At 45.1% G+C, this 20,314-nt stretch overlaps 1 protein-coding gene across 1 annotated transcript in view; it reads left to right on the forward strand.

Annotated features, from left to right (window-relative positions):
* Nucleotides 1-18,980, forward strand: part of UNC13A (unc-13 homolog A) — a 237,707-nt gene extending 218,727 nt beyond the window's left edge. Inside the window, exons 36-42 of the mRNA XM_085640070.1 lie at nt 674-730; nt 6,783-6,863; nt 7,404-7,551; nt 9,682-9,738; nt 12,727-12,819; nt 15,450-15,609; nt 18,546-18,980. Of these exons, the coding sequence (XP_085496196.1) occupies nt 674-730; nt 6,783-6,863; nt 7,404-7,551; nt 9,682-9,738; nt 12,727-12,819; nt 15,450-15,609; nt 18,546-18,831 (882 nt within the window). The 3' untranslated portion in view covers nt 18,832-18,980. The remainder of the gene's footprint in view (nt 1-673; nt 731-6,782; nt 6,864-7,403; nt 7,552-9,681; nt 9,739-12,726; nt 12,820-15,449; nt 15,610-18,545) is intronic.
* Nucleotides 18,981-20,314: the final 1,334 nt, after the last annotated feature.

Raw genomic sequence — 20,314 nt, forward strand, 5'->3', positions numbered from 1 at the left:
CAACTCAGAGTTCCCTGTATACCAAGGTGCAGCTGGGGACTACTACAACTCTCAGGAGCTTAGTGGTCACATTTCTGAAGGAAGAACAAAGAACTCCAAACCGGCCTGGGGAAGTACTCCCATTGAGTTAGCCATTTAAGGTTTCCTACAGACCTTTCTAAATCCGGGACAAGACTCAGCCTTATTTTGAGTTTGCCGAACAGGGTGCTTCATCACAAATGTGCAGGATGTCCCATCAGCCATATTACAAGTGTATTATAGTCATTGCTGCCTATAATGTTGCAGGTTGGGCATGCACTACGCATTTCATGGGGTCCCCGCCCGCCACGCTCTAAAAAAGCACCTGAAACTTTAAGAGCCAACGTTAAAGCTAACATGAAGGAGACCTTGCAGGAAGTGCTTAATCTTTCACCATATTAGAGGGAAATATTAGGACAAGCACATACATCTCAAAATCTAAATTTCTTGGGCCCCATTCTAACTTTCAAAGTAATGAACCCTATAATAAATATTAAGAGATTTTCTAACCTTCTATCCCTCTTGTGATAGCTGAGAACAGCAACATGTAATAGCCATACATAGACGGGACGATGGACGGTCAAAGGGGCACAGGAATGGTCACTTCTACTAAAGGATGTGTGTATCTTTTCTCTCTTCCTTTTCTGCACCACAGGGCACACAGCTGATATTCAACGCAGCCAAGGAACTGGGACAGCTTTCCAAGCTTAAGGTAAGAGAGGGGCAGAAGAGCTGCAGGTGTCTTTATGGAAGCAAAATTAATACAATTCCTATTTAAATTTTCGCATGTCGTTCCACCTTATTTGAGAACCTAAATACTTTTCTTGCTGACGTGCTGAAAGTGAATTAGCTCCATGAAAGAAAATATGGAATTGAATAGTGAGATGAGGAGCCTGGTGCAATACCGTGATTTCTCTTATTTGAGGGAGGGGTTCAAGGATAAATTAAAGGGAAACAAATGGGACATCTGGTAATTTATAAATACTCTTAAGTTTCAAATCTGGAGACTCAAAGTAAACTCTGTCATATCTATAGAATTCTTTGACTTCTGGCTCGTATAAATGGAAAATTTTGTTATCTTAAAATACCAGCATCACTCAACAAAAAAGTTTGAATGATGGTGTTCAAAGTCTATGGAATGCACAAGGGAGGGGTCTCCTTTCATTTGAATAAGAGGTGGACATTTGGGGGTTAATTATGGATATTTAAGATTTGTCTTAGGCTTTCATACGGTGCACCATGTGTTTCTAGGAGCGTTTAATTGCTCTGGTTAGTCAATGTAACTATTAAATTTACCTTAAAAGAGAGTAAACATTTTTACTGTCCAGTGACTATTGTGTGTTACTCTTAATGGGTTGACTACGTATATTGGGAATGAGGAATTCCTTGATTAAATTGTAGGAACTTCCCAGCAACTGCAAGAACAATTGGAAACATTTGGAAATGTATTAGGGATAGTGACTTCTCGAGCCGAGACAGGAGTCCTGGTAACAATGGGTGAAACTTCATGGTATCTGCTAAATACTGGACTGAGGTCTTGCGCTCCTTTGAGTGAGCACATCCTGTTGTGCATGGGGCTCTGGAGCAGTGAAGGGGGCTCCTAGAGTTATTTTTTAGATCTGGTTCACTGCATGAAACTCCCCTAGTGATTATACTTTTGACGTTGATGGTCATCTCCAGGACAGTGAAAAGAGTTTTTGACCCAAGGAGACATTAAGGAGGTCAGCCCACTTTGGAAACCTCTGTAATGAAACAGAGTACTGCAAACTGATAGAGACTTCTAGCCGCAGATTCCTTACCTTGAATTTTCTAGGCGCCAGACTGGATCTGGAAGAATTTTCAAGCTGTGCCCCTGCATGTCGGTAGGTGGCATAGATCGGCTGCGCCTCAGTTGTCTGCACCGGAGTGATGTTGTAGTACCTATAGAGGTGCCACCCAGACGTGTTGACGTCCGTTCTTTTCTCTTCACTCCAGCCAGCGCTGATCTGGTGAAGAGCTACCCCTGTCGGTTTTTAACAGGAATTTTGTGACTTTTTGTCGTCTGCATTTTTGAGGTTTCCTCATTCTGTGTTGCGGATGTCATCACTGAGGACAGGCCCTGTGGAGCCTATCACCAGGCGATGTCGTAACAGATTCACTCCTTATCGGTCTGTGATGCCTGGAGTGCACTACAACACCAAGTTGAGCTCCAATTACTGGGCCATGGTGTTGAATGCTTTGAAGAAGCGGTCCCTGAAGCTGCCAACAGCTTGGCACATGACTCCGCGGAAGTCAAGGTCCCTGTCGAGAGGAAGGTCCCGGGATCATTAACTGAATCCGAAGTACTTTTTGTCCCATTCGAGATCGTCATACATTCAGTTAAGAGGCACATGAAGAAGAGTAATTAGTCAAAGCGATCTTCTAGCTGTTCAAGCTTCCCTTATGGACTTGCCCTTCAATGGCACTCGTGTCTTCGGAGACCAGGCAGACTTGGCGCTGGAGTGATTTAGGGACTTGCAGGCTACGGCCAAGTCCTTGGGCCTCTAGGCTGCCACACATCATCCCTGGTCTGCCTTTCGCTGCTTCGGAAGGGGTTTTCAAATACGCCAACCCTATCCCAGCCACCGAGCCGTGCAAGGTTCCCAGCCTCTGCATGGACGAGTGCGCGGGTCCTACCGGCCTTGTGGTTCAGGTAGCCAGTGGTCTGGTCCAGCCACCACTCACCCTCCCCCTGGCAGCTGCTGCCTCCAAATCTTTCTAATCTTGCCCTTTTAGATCATAGGCATCCAGTTGGTGGCAGATTCCGCCATCAACTCTACCACTGGCAGTCCATAACATCGGGCAAATGTGTTTTGCAGATTGTCCAAAGGGGCTACTCCCTCTACTTCAAGCCCACCCTTCCCTCCATGACTCCATCTTACGACCGACTGATAAAGGATCATTTGTCATTGCTCCGCGAGTAACTCATGGCTCTCTTGACCAAGGAAGCCATAGAGAGGGTTCTGTGGCCAGAAGTAGGCTGTGGTTGTTATTCCCGATACTTTCTGGTCCCCAAAAAGACAATGGCTTTTGTCCTGTCCTAGACCTCTGAGCCCTCAACCTCATCCTCAAAAAGGAGAAATTCAAAATGCTCACACCAGCTCAGGTCTTGTGTGTCCTCGATCCACCGGCGTCATCTGCTGTTCACGGTAGGCCACAAGCAAATTCCGATCACTGTGCTGCTTTTTGGCCTTACCCGTGCTCCTCTTGTGTTCAGAAAAGTGATGGTGGTGGTTGCTGCTCATCTGCGGAGATCAGGGATGTCAGTCTTCACCTATCTCAATGACTGGCTGTTGAAGGGGGGGCTCACCCCAGACTGTCGTCTCCCACCCCCAGGCTATGGCAGACCTCCTGCATTTGCTGGGGTTCACTATCAGCGTGTCGAAGTCACACCTGACTCCCTCTCAGACGGTCCCTTCCATCGGAACTGTTCTGGACGCAATGCAGTTTTGGGCTTATCCTCCTGAGCAGCGAGTCCAGGATATTCCGGCTAATATACTGATGTTACAGCCTCCATCCTGGATTTCGTTGAGATTGACTCTGAGGCTGCTGGGCCTCATGGCCTCTGCATCCTGCTGGTCACACATGGGAGATGACATATGCAGGCTTTGTAGTGGGACCTGAAGTTTCAGTGGAATCTCTCCGACCTGGTCCAGATCTTGGAGAGGACTGCAAAGGGTTTGCAGTGGTGGATAACAAACCACGATTGAGTCAGAGACAGACCCCTCTCCCTTCCCCAACCAGATCTCACAGTAGTGACAGGTGCGTCACTCCCGGGATGAGGCACTCATCTGGGAGAAGTGGAGATCAGATGACTCTGGGTTCCACGTCAACCTGTTGGAGCTGTGAGCGATGCGATTGGCATTGAAGGCCTTTCTACTGTCCATCATGGGAAGGCTGGTACAGGTGTTCATAAACCACACCACCACCATGTTGTACTGCAACAGACAGGTTGGGGTGGGGTCATGGACCCTTAGTCAAGAGGCCTTGCGTCTCTGGGCATGGCAGGAACAGCAGCGCACTTCCCTGGTGGTTCAACACCTGGCAGGTTCCCTGAATGCCAGGGCGGACAAACTCAGCCGTTAATGCCTAGCGGATCGCGAATGGTGTTTCCAACCAGAGGTGGTGCATGGTCTCTTTCAGCAGTGGGGAGAGCTTTGGTTAGATCTGTTCTCTTTCGCCGAGAACGCACAGTGTCAGGAGTTTTGCGCCCTAGAGTTTCCATGGCTGCACTCGCATGGAGACGCTTTTTGTCTCGAGTGGAGCTCAGGTCTCCTGTATGCCTTTCTACACATATCACTACTGCCCAGAGTTCTCAAGAAGTTCAGGAACGACTGGGGCCAAGTCATCCTTCTGGCTCTGGACTGGGCTCAGAGTTTGGCATCCCCGGCTACTGAGCATTGCCCCCAATCTTCCAATCAGGCTGCCCCTTCTGGAGGATCTTCTGTCGCAACCAGCATGGGAGGGTCCTCCACACGAACCTGTCAACTCTACGCCTTCTTGCGTGGAGATTGAGCAGTGGCAGTTGACAGCTTTCGATTTTCCTCCCAAAGTCTGCGAGGTTATTCTGGCAGCAAGGTGTCCCTTCACCAAGACAGTATACGCTTGCCTTTGGAAGCTAGTTGTATCCTATTGTACAAAAAAGTCCATTGATCCGCTTTCTGCCTCCCTTTCTGATACTTTGCTTTTTATTTTTATCCTTGCCCAGCAGGGCTCTGCTTTGGGTACTCTCAAGGGTTATCTTTCTGCTCTGTCTGCTTTCTTGCTGCTGCCTGACCAACCCTTTTTTATTTAAGTCCCATACTGTAAATAGATTTTTGGAGGGCCTTGTACATATGTTTCCCCCTTCGCCTTTTATTATGTCTCAGTGGCATAATAAAAGGACCTTAATTTGATTCTCACATTCTTGATGTGTGCTTCTTTTGAGCCTCGGCACAATTGTCCCCTCTGGCTGCTCACAATTAAAACAGCCTTTCTCATGGCAATTACATCTGCCCGGAGGTGAGCAGGCTGCAGGCCTTTGTCATCCAAGCCTCAATTTTTCTCGGTTTACCCTTACAAACTAATGCTTCGCACTAGGGCCTCTTTGTTGCCAAAAGTGGTCACACCATTTCATGTGTGCGCTAATCTGTCACCTTGCCCACCTTCTCTGCTCCTCCACATCCTTCCAAAGAAAAGGAGCGACTCCACTCTCTGGCCCAAAAACTGCATTGTCGTTCTACATTGACTGCACACGAGTTCCGGGTGGACGACCAACACTTCATGGGTTATGTTGGTGCAAAGAAGGGTCGGGCTGTGGAAGCACAAAGAAGCCTCCTGAAGGGTTATGAGCTGATTCCACCAGAGCTAAAGCTACGACCACTGCGTTAGCACGCGGAGTTCCGGTCCTGGATATCTGTCAGGCAGCAAGGTGGGCATCCCTGCTCATGTTTACTAAACAGTATTGCCTGAACAGTCATGTCGCAGGGATGGGCACGTCACCCGTTTGGTCCTGCAGGACTTCCTAGTTTAAATTTGTCTGCAGACCTTCCTCTACGGATGGTATTGCTTGGGTATCTGTTCAAAAGTAAGGAATCTGCGGCTAGAAGTCCCAATCAGATGAACATGTTGCTTACCTTCATTAACACCTTATCTGGTACAGACTATATCTAGCTGTAGATTCCTTACCGACCCACCCATCCTCCCCACTCTGCGGACATATTTCTCGGGTCCGGGCTGATCACTTTCAGGGCCCTAGTTTGAACACACCAGTGTCAGTGCACTTAATGGCTCTGCAGTTCTGGAGTGGACATTTATTTTAAGGTAACTGACGTCAGTGTGCCTGGGAGGTGTCTATATAGGTACCCAGTGTCACTCCTGTGCAGAGTACACCAACGACTGACGTGCAGCCGATCAATGCCACCTACCGGTGCGCGGGGTTACTGTTCGAAAAATCTTCCAGATCCAGTCTGACGCCTGTGAAATTCAAAGGTAAGGAATCTGTGGCTAGGTATAGTCTCTATCAGATTGCAGTACTCGATTTCATTACAGAGGTTTCCAAAGTGGGGTGACCTCCTTAATGTCTCCGTGGGTCAAAGACACTTTTCGCTGTCCTGGAACTTGTCCTTCTTGTACATTCTCCAGAGGTCTGGGGAACGTGCGGGTCCTAGGGTTCACAGAAGGTGGTTAAAGGACGGTAGTGTACATAGATATATCCGTAATGGGGATAGAAGCTTTCAGTGAGGAGGCCATCAAGTTACGAGAAACTCTTCTAAGCTGCAGAGAATTTAGATCACAAAAGCAAATTTGAAATACTATTGCTAACCTCACTACTGCTAAGTAAAATGAGAATAGGAGCAGCTGAGTCTTGTCTGATTGAACTGCATTGATAGGTTAGGATATTGTAGGATTGCAGATAAATCGTCCATATGTGTTTGCTATATATATACTTCACTACTCCACAATAGTTGATTACTGAGGTATGCTGACTTTCTGAAGCCACGGACGCAAGATTCTCTGCTTTGACTGCGATCGGCCATAGGTGTTAAAGGTTAACAATGATTTTTGTTTTTAGCTCTGACCTCTCTTGTCCATTTTCAAATTCATCTTGAGATAGGTGAGTAAATCTGATCTCCTGAGGAATTGGCCAAGAAGCATAGAGAGACTTTATATACCATTTCCATAAATGAGTATAGAATTACTTGTTTAGTGTGAGTATGTGTAGTTTGCATGACCAGACTTTAAACAAATTAAATATGGTGTTCTAGGATCATATGGTGCGGGAGGAGGCAAAGAGCCTGACGCCGAAGCAGTGTGCAGTGGTGGAGCTGGCCTTGGACACAATAAAGGTGAGGAAGAGCTTCTTGTCCATGTGCATCATTCCAACTCCCAGTCAACCACCTGCCCCTAACTCCAGATTTCCATAAACCCTCAGACCTCACCCTAGATATCTGTGACTTAAATCTTGACCTCCGGATTGACACCTGGTTTTCTTTTAAGGCCTGGCAGGCCAGAATCTTTGAGTTCCGCCAAAGATTCTGAATTACACGTAGATCTCCAAATCACATATCGTGTTGCATGAATCCCATAGGGAACCCCTCACTGGTTAAAGCATTCTGCACTGAATTTGCTTCTAGTCTTTCCTTGCAATTCTGATGATCGTTCATCCCACCCCATTTATTTCTCAACCTACAGTCCTACCTCTCCATAGGAATTGGGTACCTTGCAAAATCAAGTCACTCCCCTCAAACTTCCTAATTTTTCATCACCTTTTTGCCTAGTTGCCATGAATCTGGTCTTCCGTAGTACCCATTTGCCATATGCCCGATTGCTCCAAGCATGTATAACTTCCTGCTTCCATCTAATTCTTACCATCCTTCATTCTCTAGCAATACTTCCATGCCGGAGGAGTCGGTCTGAAGAAGACATTCCTGGAGAAAAGTCCTGACCTGCAGTCTCTGCGCTACGCCTTGTCATTGTACACCCAAGCAACCGACACTCTCATCAAAACTTTTGTCCAGACACAGTCTTCTCAGGGTAAGACGTTTTCCTAGATAACTGCAGCAGTAATGCATATTTAGACTTAATTCCACTCCTGAAAGCACTGTATCGACAAGGGGTGGATTCTGTGCGCAGCTTCCAAAGAGTTACATCTACTTTGTACAGTCCACCTGAATCTCCCGGCTGCCTTTGGCAAGAGAAATGCTCCTTCCAGTACAGTGCTGGCAGACACAACTCTGACCGTGGCATAGGCGTTGCTTCTCCGGCATGGCACTGATCAATCTAATACAGCCCCTAGCATGGGAGCTGATCTCCTAATTCTTGTGGTAGGCAATATTTAACCTGGAAATTTCAGACACATTGTACATGAGCAGCTCTTTCATTGGTCATCGAGAGGCAGGATTATCTCCCTGTTCTCTGATAGTGTCATGCGTGTGGTAAGCACATGGAAATAACACAGCATGTAGTGTGTTAGGACTATATGGACTCTGCAGACGGTGCCTGTGGCGCTAAATAGAGAAATGAGAACATGTCCTATGTCCATTGTGAGTAGAGAATGGGGACCTCTGCAATTAGCATCCTGTCTGCTGGTCATGACAGAGGTGAACGCTAACAAGCCCGTTTGGTCTCAGTATAACAGGTGCTCTGTGCCAAAGTCGATTGTGCTGCATCGAATTCACCCATGGCTTATAACGCACCATCAGAATTGATTTGCACGTAGATAAGAGCATGGCAACCTGTTTGAAACTCGAAAAGGCAAATCATGACCGCTACATTCTTCCGAGCTGTAGCCAGAAGAGCCTCTGACCAATGAGATGTCAGCATTCATGTAAGGTCTGCTCATTAATGACCAGTCAGAGGATGGACATGACAAGCCAGAAACACTAACCACCTAGAACCCCTGTGCTCAAGCAATCCACCAGCCTCAGGCTCCCAAGCGCCTGGGACAATAGACAAAAACTACATTGACCGTTAACCACCCCTTATGGTTTCAAACCAACACATTTCTCTTGAGTGGAGAATATGTAGGATGATTGTGGTCCAAAAATCAAAGTGCTGCCACATTACTTCCAGTGGGCTGTCAACCTTTTGACCTCTCTATAGGCTGTGTGCAAAATATCTGGCAGAAACCTTTAGGTCCAGGAGACAGCAGAATGTTTGAGCACAGATTTATCAAAATATTGTGTTACCCTTGCGTCATGCAGGGTGACACAAGGGCAACGGCATTCTTAAGTCATATTTACCAAGCCACCTTGCGTGGCTTGGTAATTCTGGAGTAACGCATGGCAACACTAGTCGCTTTCTTGCGTTACTCTGCACCGGGAAGATGTTAAAGGGGTGGCGAGTGGGTGTTCCCAAGCATCCACCCATGTATTTTGGTTCATTCCCAGATTTACCAAGAAAAGTAAACTTAGGAAAGTAAGTGTACCAGTGCAGTGAGAGAGCAGGAATGCACCGTATCTTGGAAAATAGGATGCATTCCTGCCCTCTCTTTTTGACGCAGCGCAGCGAGTTTTCTTGCTACATTGCGCTGCGTCAGATTTTGATCAATTTTGGCCTAGGTCTTTAGTCACATTTAGAGTTAGAAATATTGTTAAGCAGTGCTGGAGGGATCACGTCCTCATCTACATCAATTGGGTTCCTTAATATGTAATTTCTGAAAGCAACAACTCCTACGGGATTTCTAGTTTGGCCTGTTATGAGATGGTGACTTGGATCAGTTCTGGTGTGAGATAATGGTTTTAGGAAGATCTATTTGTCCTACCAGTCTTTTCTAGTCGATATCAACATAAGAAATTTGACCGGTTTATGGTAAATGGAAACGAAAATGACTAGGCGTAATTTGACATATATGATATATCAATTGCATTAAAAATACTTCCAAGACGCAATTGGAATAATCTGAGATTTCCAGCAACTTTGCTTAGAACTGGCATACAGTGGAATAATTATTGTCTGTGTGTGTCTCTGCACATCTGTTTGTGTTTTTGTAGAAATGTGTGCATTGTTGCATTTGGAAGTACTTGTCTTTTTAACTTTTGTTTCAACTCCTTCAGCAGAACCTGATGTGGACTGTCCTTGTTGTAAAACCTGTAAAACCTTTGATTTTGTGTTCTCCCCTGCATTCCCCCTCCCCCTCTGTCTGTCTCCTCTTTATCTTTATAGTCCATGGTGGAAAGGGTGTTAGGTTTACCCTTAGTGAAGAAATTTATCCTGAAAAGGGTACGTCGAACGCAAATGAAATGACAAGTTCCTCCCCTTGCACTGCTGATGCGCCTGTTATGAAACCATTTCCGAGCCCTTGGAATGGGTATCTTGGATCCCACACCAAAAGAAACACCCAGATTAGAAAACAACTCTTGAGAGAGATAAAGAAGAGAAGAGTAAATGTAGGAAGAGACGGTTTAATTTAAAGAAGATCATAGCTTAGGAAAGCGGAATGAAGGAGAAATTGTTGTCTGGCAGGTTTCAGGGCAATCTGAGGGAGGTGTCAGTGGTAGGAAAGGCAGCAGTGAAAAGTTTGGTGGAAGCAAAACGAATGACTAAAAGGTTGAATTATCTGTTGGTGAAAGTGTTGGTAAAGAACAAAAGTGACATGAGGTAAGAGGAAGTTGGGAGGTACTTGGAAGAGGTGAGCAGAAGGACGGCCGAAAAGAAGTGTCTGTGATTACCACAAAGACACCAGGAAGTCTGGAAGGGGTACAACAGCAGGTGCGACAAAAGAAAATGCAGGGACAAGTGTGCGAGTGGATGAGGAGAGCAAAGATCGGAGGACATTGAGCCTCACCTGTAAGGATTTCATAGATGAGATGGGGAGGAGTGAAGAGCAAGTGAATCAGTCAGCCAACCTCTGGTGCAGGAAGGTGGAGTCGTGAGGTAAAGATAAGCAGCCTGTATCGAGTATGGGGATTTTGAAGGAGAGCTGAACTGGGAAGAAGAGGTATTTTGTGTTGAACCTTTCTTGAAAGCAGGATTTCAGGTGCTGCCTATTTAGCAAGAAGCCTGACTTGCCCATCTGCTGGGTTGGTCATTCGGGGATGGACCGTATTTTGTAGCATCACCCGCAGTGGCTCAGGTGAGGGCTGGAGGAGCACACTAAAACCAGTAAAGGAAATATGTCCGTGGTTTTTCTGGTTTTGTGCCTTAAGGTGAAACTTAGTCCCCCCCCCCCCCCCCCCACCCGCACGTAAACATCTTTCCTTGGGTCAGTGTTAGCCAGAAGGATCAAGTCAGTGAGTCGTTTAGCAAAGTTTTCAATCTGGTTGTTTCTTGAGGTCATGGCTCTGGGGTCAGCCTTCCCCACTCCCCGGCAAGAGATTCTCCAGGGATTGATTCAGTTTGCAAAGAGGAAACCAGAACGAAGGTAGTGAAAAGGCAGCAATTTCTAGGTACAACACTAGGAGTTTGAGCTCAAAGATAAAATCTTTAATGTGCCTGAGGAAAAAAAATGCACATCTCATTACATTGCATGAATTGTTGTCTCCAGTGCCGCTATTCAGCGTAGTAACCACGAAAGGTAGCTGGCAGCAATTGGAAAACCAAGGTATCTCAATCAAGCAGCTAGGCATGGGCTACAATCTTGTACTTTTAACAGGAATGTTTAAGATCTGGAAAAGTGTGCAGCCAAAAACACGGCCAAAGCGTTGATAACTCCTGGATTACTATGGTTTTCCCCATGAACATAAAATTTGGGTCTTTTGCGTGCTGCCACATTCACGCCTGGTCGTGCTATCATTGATTTGGAGAGGTCTATAGGGGTATTATTTTCAAGAGGGGCTTTTAGTTGAGAATGCAAAGGGGATTGAAGAGCAGCAACTCAAATTAATTTATGAGAAGGGTCTGGATTAAGATAGGGTAATGAGATCTATCTACAAGATAGATAGATAATATTTGGAGATGGCCCAGAAGTCCGAATGGGTGGGTCATCGGGTTCTAGTTGTGAAGACATAGGCATGCAAAATATGGATCATCTTCAGAAAATGAGGTTATTTAAATCTAGGAAAATAGACGCCAAGCTGTGCAATTAAGTTCTGCATTCTTAGTCGACAGCATTATTTACTTCATATTTATTCTGCATACTGACACTCTCAGAAGCACGCTACCACCCCATTTCAAATCTTACAGAGGTTCTATACACTTTCCAACAACCGTCGCTCTTAGCAAACTGAATCAACTCCTCGGAATGAAAGGTCGGAGGGGGTCTCAGTCGCTGCCCTTGCCTTGGCAGTGCCTACTGCATTCAGAGATAGCATTTTCCCTTCCATTTACAGTGTTAATGCTTGCACTGAGCATTTGCTTTCATTTGGATTGTACATGGGGTGGGGAAAGGGGGGGGGGGTGAAATAGCATGTGATTCACCCAGGAGTTCCAATCAAAAGCCAGCATCTCACTCCGCACACAGTGAGGTAGCTGGCCCAAACAAGACTATGGATCGCAAAGTACTCCCTTCTCTATTTTTATGTGTGCCATGGAGAAAACGGGACTTTTTAGAAATTACAGGCATCATAACACAAAACATTTGGCCATAATTTGAATGAAGTCACAGCCAGTATCTCAGTGGCTACAAACATGGTTTCCCCTGATTGGCATGCGCTTCGGGAGCACTTATTTCACCTGCGATCCATAGTCTTTGAAGTTGACTAATCCAAAGATCTCAAGAAGTTTGGAGCAACAAAACGTTTGCCAGTTATTTTCTCATTTTCTCAGTTTTTCATGGATTGTTTGAAACATTGCAGATATGCACCAAAGCATTGAGAGTGATTTTATTGCATGCTGCCCTGGCAAGCCCTAATGCAAGTGATACATTTTGCAAATGATAATCTCTCGTTCTCCCCTCAGCATATTTAACCTCAGTACAACACCAGGAATGGTTTGAGAGGCAAGCTCGGGTCTTGCAAATTACCAACCCATACCATGGTTTAAAACTATTTTGAGGGCTCTACAAGTATGCTGTGGCATTTCTTGTATCAAATACCACCCATGAGGCACCAGCCACATTAGTCAACAGATGGACTAGTGTTACTGGTCTGTTGGTGACTTTAATGTGTTTTATAAAGGGTTTGTTGACCCACTGGACACTGTTGGTGTGCAGCTGTTCCAGGGGTTCAAGATATTCATGACCTGACCACGCCAGTAGATCCAAGGGTTTTGTCACTGCTTGATGGACTGTGATAGTTTTTGTTTTACAATTTTCTTTCTTTTGCCAAGCAGGATCCGGTGTGGACGACCCTGTTGGGGAAGTATCAATTCATGTGGAACTGTTCACACACCCTGGCACAGGAGAACACAAAGTCAGTGTGAAAGGTAGGTAAACTAGACACTTGTAAACCCAACTTGACTGCTGCACCAAAACTATCCTCCCAAGCACTTAATCCAAGCATTGAAATCTCTCATAAGATCTTATGAGTCTTGGACACTAACCTGTAAAGGAAACTCACAAACTAAATTTGAATTTTTCTCGGACCTATTAACAAGGCTGAACAAACAAAATTAGTCAGAGGTCTAGAGTTCTGATTGGCAAATTGTACAAAAAATAGACTTTTGTTTTTTAGCAAAACTGTAAAGGTTCTTGGAAAGGGGGGGTTCTTCCTGCTCCTTAGTAAGCTGGGGAAGGGTTATAAAAATGAGATGCCACCGTGCACTCCCTCAGCCTGGCCTGAACAGGTGGGTATAATTGATATGCTCCTTATCCTGGGGCAATGATTAGTGAAGAAACTCATTTGCGAGCCCCACAAAGCAATTTTCAGCTCTTCAGTGGTACCCAGGGGCCAGGGTGTGCCCACCGCACACACCTTGTCAGCTTCCCTGTCTCTCTCAAGAGCTAAGGAGCAAACCGGTTTGTACCCCTATCAGCCTTAGTGGGTCCTTTGGGACCAGGGGTCTAAACCTTGTGTCAGGGGTCCCCTATAAACTTTGCAACTTTATGGCTTTACCCATTGACCGGGACAAATATTGTCCAGATTACTGAGAATGGGAGTGTCATTTGCTCCCTCAGTCACTAGGAGGCTCTGGATGTCTTTGCCTTCATCAAAGTGGTTCTTTCGGGAACACTTGTGGAACCGGCTCTTCATCAGTTATTCTACGCAAGTAGATCAGTGTGATGCTAGGATAGATATCTGCTATGTCATCAACTCCACTTTCCACTCTCACTTACATGAAGCCAGTTAGGAAACCTGGCAGCTGTGTCCCAGGGTTGATTGGACAAACAATGGTCTGCCGCAGCCACTTTTTTTTCTTCCTGGAGCGCTTGGCCTCCACATAGGAAAATAAGAAAAACTGTGCAAAGGCCTGTGCCATCCTTTGAAGAAAAATCCAGCAGTGGAAACTGAGCTTTTGGCTTCAGGATTGCAAATAAGCAGAACTGGAGCCATCTTTCTTTTTCTTATACTCTGATATCATTAATGATCTTTACCACTGATGACATTTGATATCACATCACCGTTTATATTGTTGCTGAATTCACTCAAGCCATAAATTATTGCACATTTCTGCTTATGTCCAGGCCCTAGGCAGTGGTCTATCCTAAAACCATACCGCAAGCCTGGGCTTGCTGCGTTTAGGCTAAAGCCACTTTCAGAAGTCTCTGGGGACAGTTGAGCAGGGTTTTGGGTGAGGTTTAAAGCAACACTCCACGACCAGATTTCACTGGGCATAACCGAAGGATGTTGCCAACAGACACTTGCATCCATTTAGTGGGGCTGGGTACGACTGAATGTCATGGCCTGTAATCAAAGGCTATTGAATATACTGAGGCCCTCATTATGAATGACCTGGTGTGTGGGCAGAGCACAGCCTATTCAGTTGCAAGTTGGGCTATGTTCAGCACCGCCCCCATCATCCTGCCAGCAGATGGCCCATTCACAGGTACCTAATCTCTCTATTGTGTGACTTTCTTGCGGGAATTCAGTCTATTTTTTTTGAGCAAACAACATCCGACTCTGTTAGTTGGAATTTATCAGACCCGACAAATAACTCCAGTTAGCAATTTGACACCAAAAAACTGTAATAACGGGCAATATCTGCATGTCCGATAATTATCATGCATTTTTCACCTGATAAATTTCAACAAGTTTGATCTACTGAAATGTATTAGATTAAAAAAAATTGGAATGTGGGGTTTGCTGCTAAACTTCCAATTGTGATCTGTGCTGCAACATGAGTATCACAAATAACTGGGCCACCCTTAATGTAGTGCTTGTGGACGGGGAGCAGAGTGTGGGCAAAGGCCATGCCCTGTGCTCCATGATCTCTTGAAATGGTCAACGCCTGTACCCTGTGGGGTGCAGGTATATTCCAATCACTTATACACACTTCAAACTATAACACAATCCAACATTTTCATTTCCGTTTAAAAATAGTATTATATTTCCAAGTGTCTGTGGTGTTGTATTATCATCACAACAATATTAGATCCATCCAACAGACTTGAACACAGTAGGTAATTAATGTTAAAATCTGTGTTTATTCTTCAATCTTCTCGACAAAACACACATCTTGTCACCCCAGCCGCTAGTAGAATCTCTCCATTCGCTGCTCGAACCGTCAGCATAGCCACAAATTACCGAGGGGGTTATTTGGCAGTAGAACCTCAGGGTTGAGCAACCAAGTCGATTAAATATACTTTGTAGATTGTTCAGGTGTAAGATAAAAACACTAAAGATTTGCCAATAAAATGTTATTTAAGAAGATTTATGGTTATCTACTAAGAACAGCAGTTATTCAAAATTATTCTTAACAGCTAGAAAATTTATTTAAAATAAATTTAGTGGAAGGGATGTTAAAGTTACGATATGTAACATAAAACCTCAGCAGTTTGCCAGTGGTTGTGAGCTACATAACTAACTTCCACAATGCATTTCTAAGGAACTTTAAAGATTACCTCACTAATTTCTTCTAGCCCAAGCAGTTGTAACCCTCACTCTGTTGTTTTCTAGTTGTTGCCGCCAATGACCTGAAATGGCAAACATCCGGAATCTTCCGTCCTTTCATTGAAGTCAACATGATTGGCCCCCACCTCAGTGACAAGAAAAGGAAGTATGCCACAAAATCCAAGAACAACAGCTGGGCTCCCAAATACAACGAGAACTTCCAGTTGTGAGTGAAAGACATGCTTAATGTTTTACTTTTGATCTTTACGTAGTAGAGCAGTTCGCGACCAGTCTGTATAGTCCTCTTGTGTACCACAAAGTGTACCCACCCGGAAGCCATACAAGTGTTTGGTTCCGTAATGTTCACTGCATCTCCGTTTTCTGTTCTTTAACGGCAAATTCCTTGATACAACCAGACTAAAGTTACTGTGATGTTGCATTATCACACAGGTTAAAACCTATCCATGTGGGTGATAAGTCTTAAAAAAGAAAAAGCATCCGATGATGAAGTTATAACCAGCAGATACAAATGTTTTACTTATTTGACATAGGGATAGCAGACAGGGGGGATGGTTCTGACTGGAAGGATGCTGCAGGGGGCACTTACAGCGGGCAGCCAGAAGAGTGGTTTTGGCGCAGTGAGAAATGGAATGGAATGCAGGGAACATTTGTCTAATGATTGAGTGTGTCATCAATAGATTCTAGGAGTTTGGGATTTGGAATCTGACCAACTGTTTTCGGGAGGCACAACTGGATCCTGGGATTTAGGGGAAGGGGGAGTGGGGTGGGAGAAAGGGTGCTTGGGCAGAAGGAGAGAAAGGTGGGTGATCCAGAGGTGTGTGATCTGGACTTTGGAGCTCTAGAACTAGCCAGAGTCCCATGCCAAAGCTGTGCACTGGTGAACTACTATGCCGTGTTGTGCTTATGCTACGTTCTCTGACACCCAACAGTATTTTTTAACTGAGGCATATTGGACCCTTTTCGTGGGGGCGGGGTGAGTTCTGATGATCATGGTCCAGTGTCTTCTGAGTGCCAGTCACAAGGGTTTTCCTGGCTAATGCATTCCACGCAACATCAGTTGTGACAGAGGAGGATGGGCACTGGCTCCACACCTTGCAAGAGCAAAGGGAAAGCCCTACCCTGCTTGAATGTAATGAGAAAACAGTAAAAGTCATATGGCATTTTTCACGTGTCTTGAAGACCACCTTACAGTATCAAAGTCGAGGCAGCTCAGATCCCCTCCTGACAAAGATTCTGGGTACTTTTTCAGAGACAGAAACTTTGGTCTCCAAAGCCACCCCGATTCCCTAGGCTAGCTTGAATGAGTAGTAAAGGCCAATCTCACAGTAGCCGTGTGAAGGTTGAGTCAGAGACAGCATAATAAATCAATACTCACACAAGAAGTATGAATGCAGTCCTGAGTCATTACAAAGAAATAACACAGAGAATTTGAGTACCGTAAACATACAGAAGAAAGGAGGTAGTTGCAAGTCTATAGCCCTCACCAGTAGAGAGAACTAGAAAAAATAGACAAATAGTTTGGGGTCCTGTTGCAACGTTTTAAGGTCAGGTCCATCTCATAGTAAATGTGTCAGTGACAGGCTCCGGTACTTGAACACCAGGGACACTCTGAAGCTGTCAGTGGTGAAAAAGTCTATAAGGTGCCTTTATGATGCTAAAGATAGAAGGAACTGGTACTAAAATGTAAGAGTGCCCTAGAGGGATGTACAACTGAGAGCTTGATATAGATCTTGGCAGATGGGTTACTCCGTCACAACAGTTACAGATACCCCGTACGCCAAAATCTAAATCCCATTATGTCCTATAGGATTTATGTTTCAGCGGACGGGATATCCGTTACTGTTGTGACAGTTACCCATCCGCCAAGATCTAAATCGGGGCCCGAGTCTCGCTCAGAATGAAAGACTTCATATAACTTATTTTGATTCTTAAAATCCAAGTGATACCAAATTTGTGTATAGATACCACTTATGGAGTTTCGCTTGGACGTGTTAAAACTATAGTATTCCCCTTGGGTTCCTAGGCATCCCTATACCCTAGGCAATGCCCAGTGGTCCACTTTGTCTGCATGACAGCTCTCTTCTGGTCCACCACTTTAGATCGAAAGAATTCACTTTCTATGTGATATTTGAGATGGGCTACTGTTCGATGTAAATGACCCCAACAATTAAAACAACAATATCTTTGTCTTTGAGAAACCACTGGTTGTAGTCAAGAAATTTCAACAAATGTGTGCATTATTGAGCTGTTGTAGCTATTTTGCTGTCTAGGTGTGCGACTCCCTGGAGTTTGGGCTCCTGTATTCACAAGTTCAGAGGTGCTAGCAGCATCAATGGCTGTGAGTTCAGGGACAGCCCTGCAAGAAACCTGAAGGAGTGAGGATCCGCTCGAATCCAAAACAAAGTCTTTAATCAGGGCTTGGATAGGAAATCACTAACTGGACCTTCTGTTGAGACCCGATTAATCTGGATACACACGGGAAGGTGAAAAGCGTGCAAGTTACAGGACACCACTGACTTAAATTAAGAGGAAGCGCAGGAACTGCTTATTACTGCTGCTATCCAGTAGCCTCTTCCAGAGGAGTTTAGGTGGGTGCTACCATCTGAACTAGTTGCCATGGGATCCATGAAGGATTTCCTTTTCTTTCTTCAGCCACCAGGAGGTTTGACAGAGAGCACTGCAGTCTCTGTTTGGTGGCCTGTCAAACCCACCAAAAATAGATAGATGGAAAATGGAACTAAGTTGTCCATGTTTGTTCTTTATGTGGTATAATGTTTTTAAATTAGTGTCAGGCAGACTGAACATCCCTTTTAATTTGCCCTAAATTTGGATCAAGGTCATTCTTTCATACTCTATGAAAACAGTATAGCTTGGAATCCACTGCCCGGGTTGTTGATGCCCGATGGGAATAGACAGTGTGGCTACAGTCTGTGCAGTTGTGGAATAGGGTGACATTCTCTACTGAGTACCTAAAGAACGGTTATTGTTGCTTGGTCTTGTAAAGTGATAGTTCAGCATACTTTGCTTCAGGGTGACAGAAGAGTCTCTGTGAGGGATTAAACGTTACCCCGCCATGTACCCTGGTGGGGGGTGGCTGTTGTATTCCAAATATTTAGTCCTTTTTATTTTTCCTCTTCACAGCACGCTCAGCAGTGAGACGGGCCCCGAGTGCTACGAGCTCCAGATCTGTGTGAAGGACTACTGCTTCGCTAGGGAGGACCGGACTGTGGGCATTGCCGTCATGCAGATGCGAGACATCATGCAGAGAGGCAGCTGCGCTTGTTGGCTCCCATTGGGCCGGCGGATCCACATGGATGAGACAGGGCTCACCATCCTGCGCATCCTCTCCCAGCGCAACAATGACGACGTGGCCAAGGAGTTTGTGAAGCTCAAGTCAGACACACGCTCAGCCGAGGAAGGCAGTTAAACACAGCAACATTCCTTCATTTACATCCCACATTGTTCTACCTTACCTGGTCATGCCCTAGTTGAGTTTGATCATAGCTTTCTGCAAAGTGAGTACCCCTATCAGCCACAGCCATGATTACGTCAATGTGTGAAAAAAAATATCAGCTGGCCCCATTTCAAGAAGCAGAAAGGCGGAGGATTGTGGGGTGGTGGTAGGGTAAACACAATCACTTTGCAAATCCAGGACCAGTATGTTTTCTGGTTTAAACGATACCATTTGTCAAGGCTCCAACCTGGAGGTAACTCAAAAAGCCTGCATGCTGTGCCAGTGGCCACAAAGTTTAAAATGGTTGCATAAGTGCTGCACTGTGGTGTGATTGAAGAAGCAAACTACAAAGGATGGAAGTATGTCTCTAATAAAATTCCATCAACAGAATGAAAGGGAGCAGTCCAAGATTAGCCACGCAGGCTGCAATTCCCAAGTCAAACGGTGTTTTGGTTTCTTGGGAAGCTAGGAGACATAGTCAATGGTATTTCAAGTTGGAAGGAATCATTACCGGCGCCTCATTCTCAGCCTAAATAAGTTAGTCAGTCCAGTAACATTCATGCACCCTGTGGGTGTCTGACTTACTCCTCTGAGCTGCGGGCACAACGTATGCCATGCAGCAGTCTGCGCAAGTTGTGTGCACCATGGACTAGAGATGTAACTCCCCCCAACTGTACAATCAATTTAGGATTGCACCATACGGCAGGCACTATGTTTCCAGTTCTGGGCTTTCCTTTAATAAATTACTGTTGTACTCTAATTTGTTTTGTTCTCTGGTATTACAGTTTGGGTCTTAGTCTCGTCATAAGTATCAGTCTAAGGAACAAGTACCTGTCCTTTGGGCATAGGATTCCGTCCAAAGAGTTTCAGGGTTCATTGGTAGTAACTATGTTTGCCTCACTAACAGACAGACATTTGTAAAGCAATTTTGTTTTGAGTGTCCGTCAGTGCTGTTTCCTTAGCTCAATGCCCAGATAAAAGGCAACATAAGTAGGAAAAGGAAAACTGTCAACACAATAGCTGGGCTGAGATTGCATTTGGTACTGGCAGCCGAAGTTACCACATTTGTGAAAAAATGAGTACATCTTTTAAACACAGCCATATAAGCAAATCCAAGGCCTGCAACCTGACTGTGGAATTGTCATAGAAGGCTATGAAACATCTTTGAGGCAGGCACAGTGGATGCTTCTAACATTGCTCTATTAGTACGTATGCTGGGAGAGCTGCAGCCCAGTCCACAGATTACTCGTGCAACTGATTCTTACTCAAAAAAACACAAGTCGAGAAAAGAATGTTATCTCCACAGGAAATATATTTCTTGTCTTTCCATGGAAGAACATTTCTCAAGCCTCCAACATCTCTTGTCCACCCGGACATTCTAATATAGTTTTTATGTAGGTTTCCAGATCTTAGCAAAGTGATAACTGATTGTGAAAATGATTTGTGTTTGAGCAGT

This window comes from Triturus cristatus, chromosome 12 (genome assembly GCF_964204655.1).
Source record: "Triturus cristatus chromosome 12, aTriCri1.1, whole genome shotgun sequence".
Taxonomy (NCBI): Eukaryota; Metazoa; Chordata; class Amphibia; order Caudata; family Salamandridae; genus Triturus; species Triturus cristatus.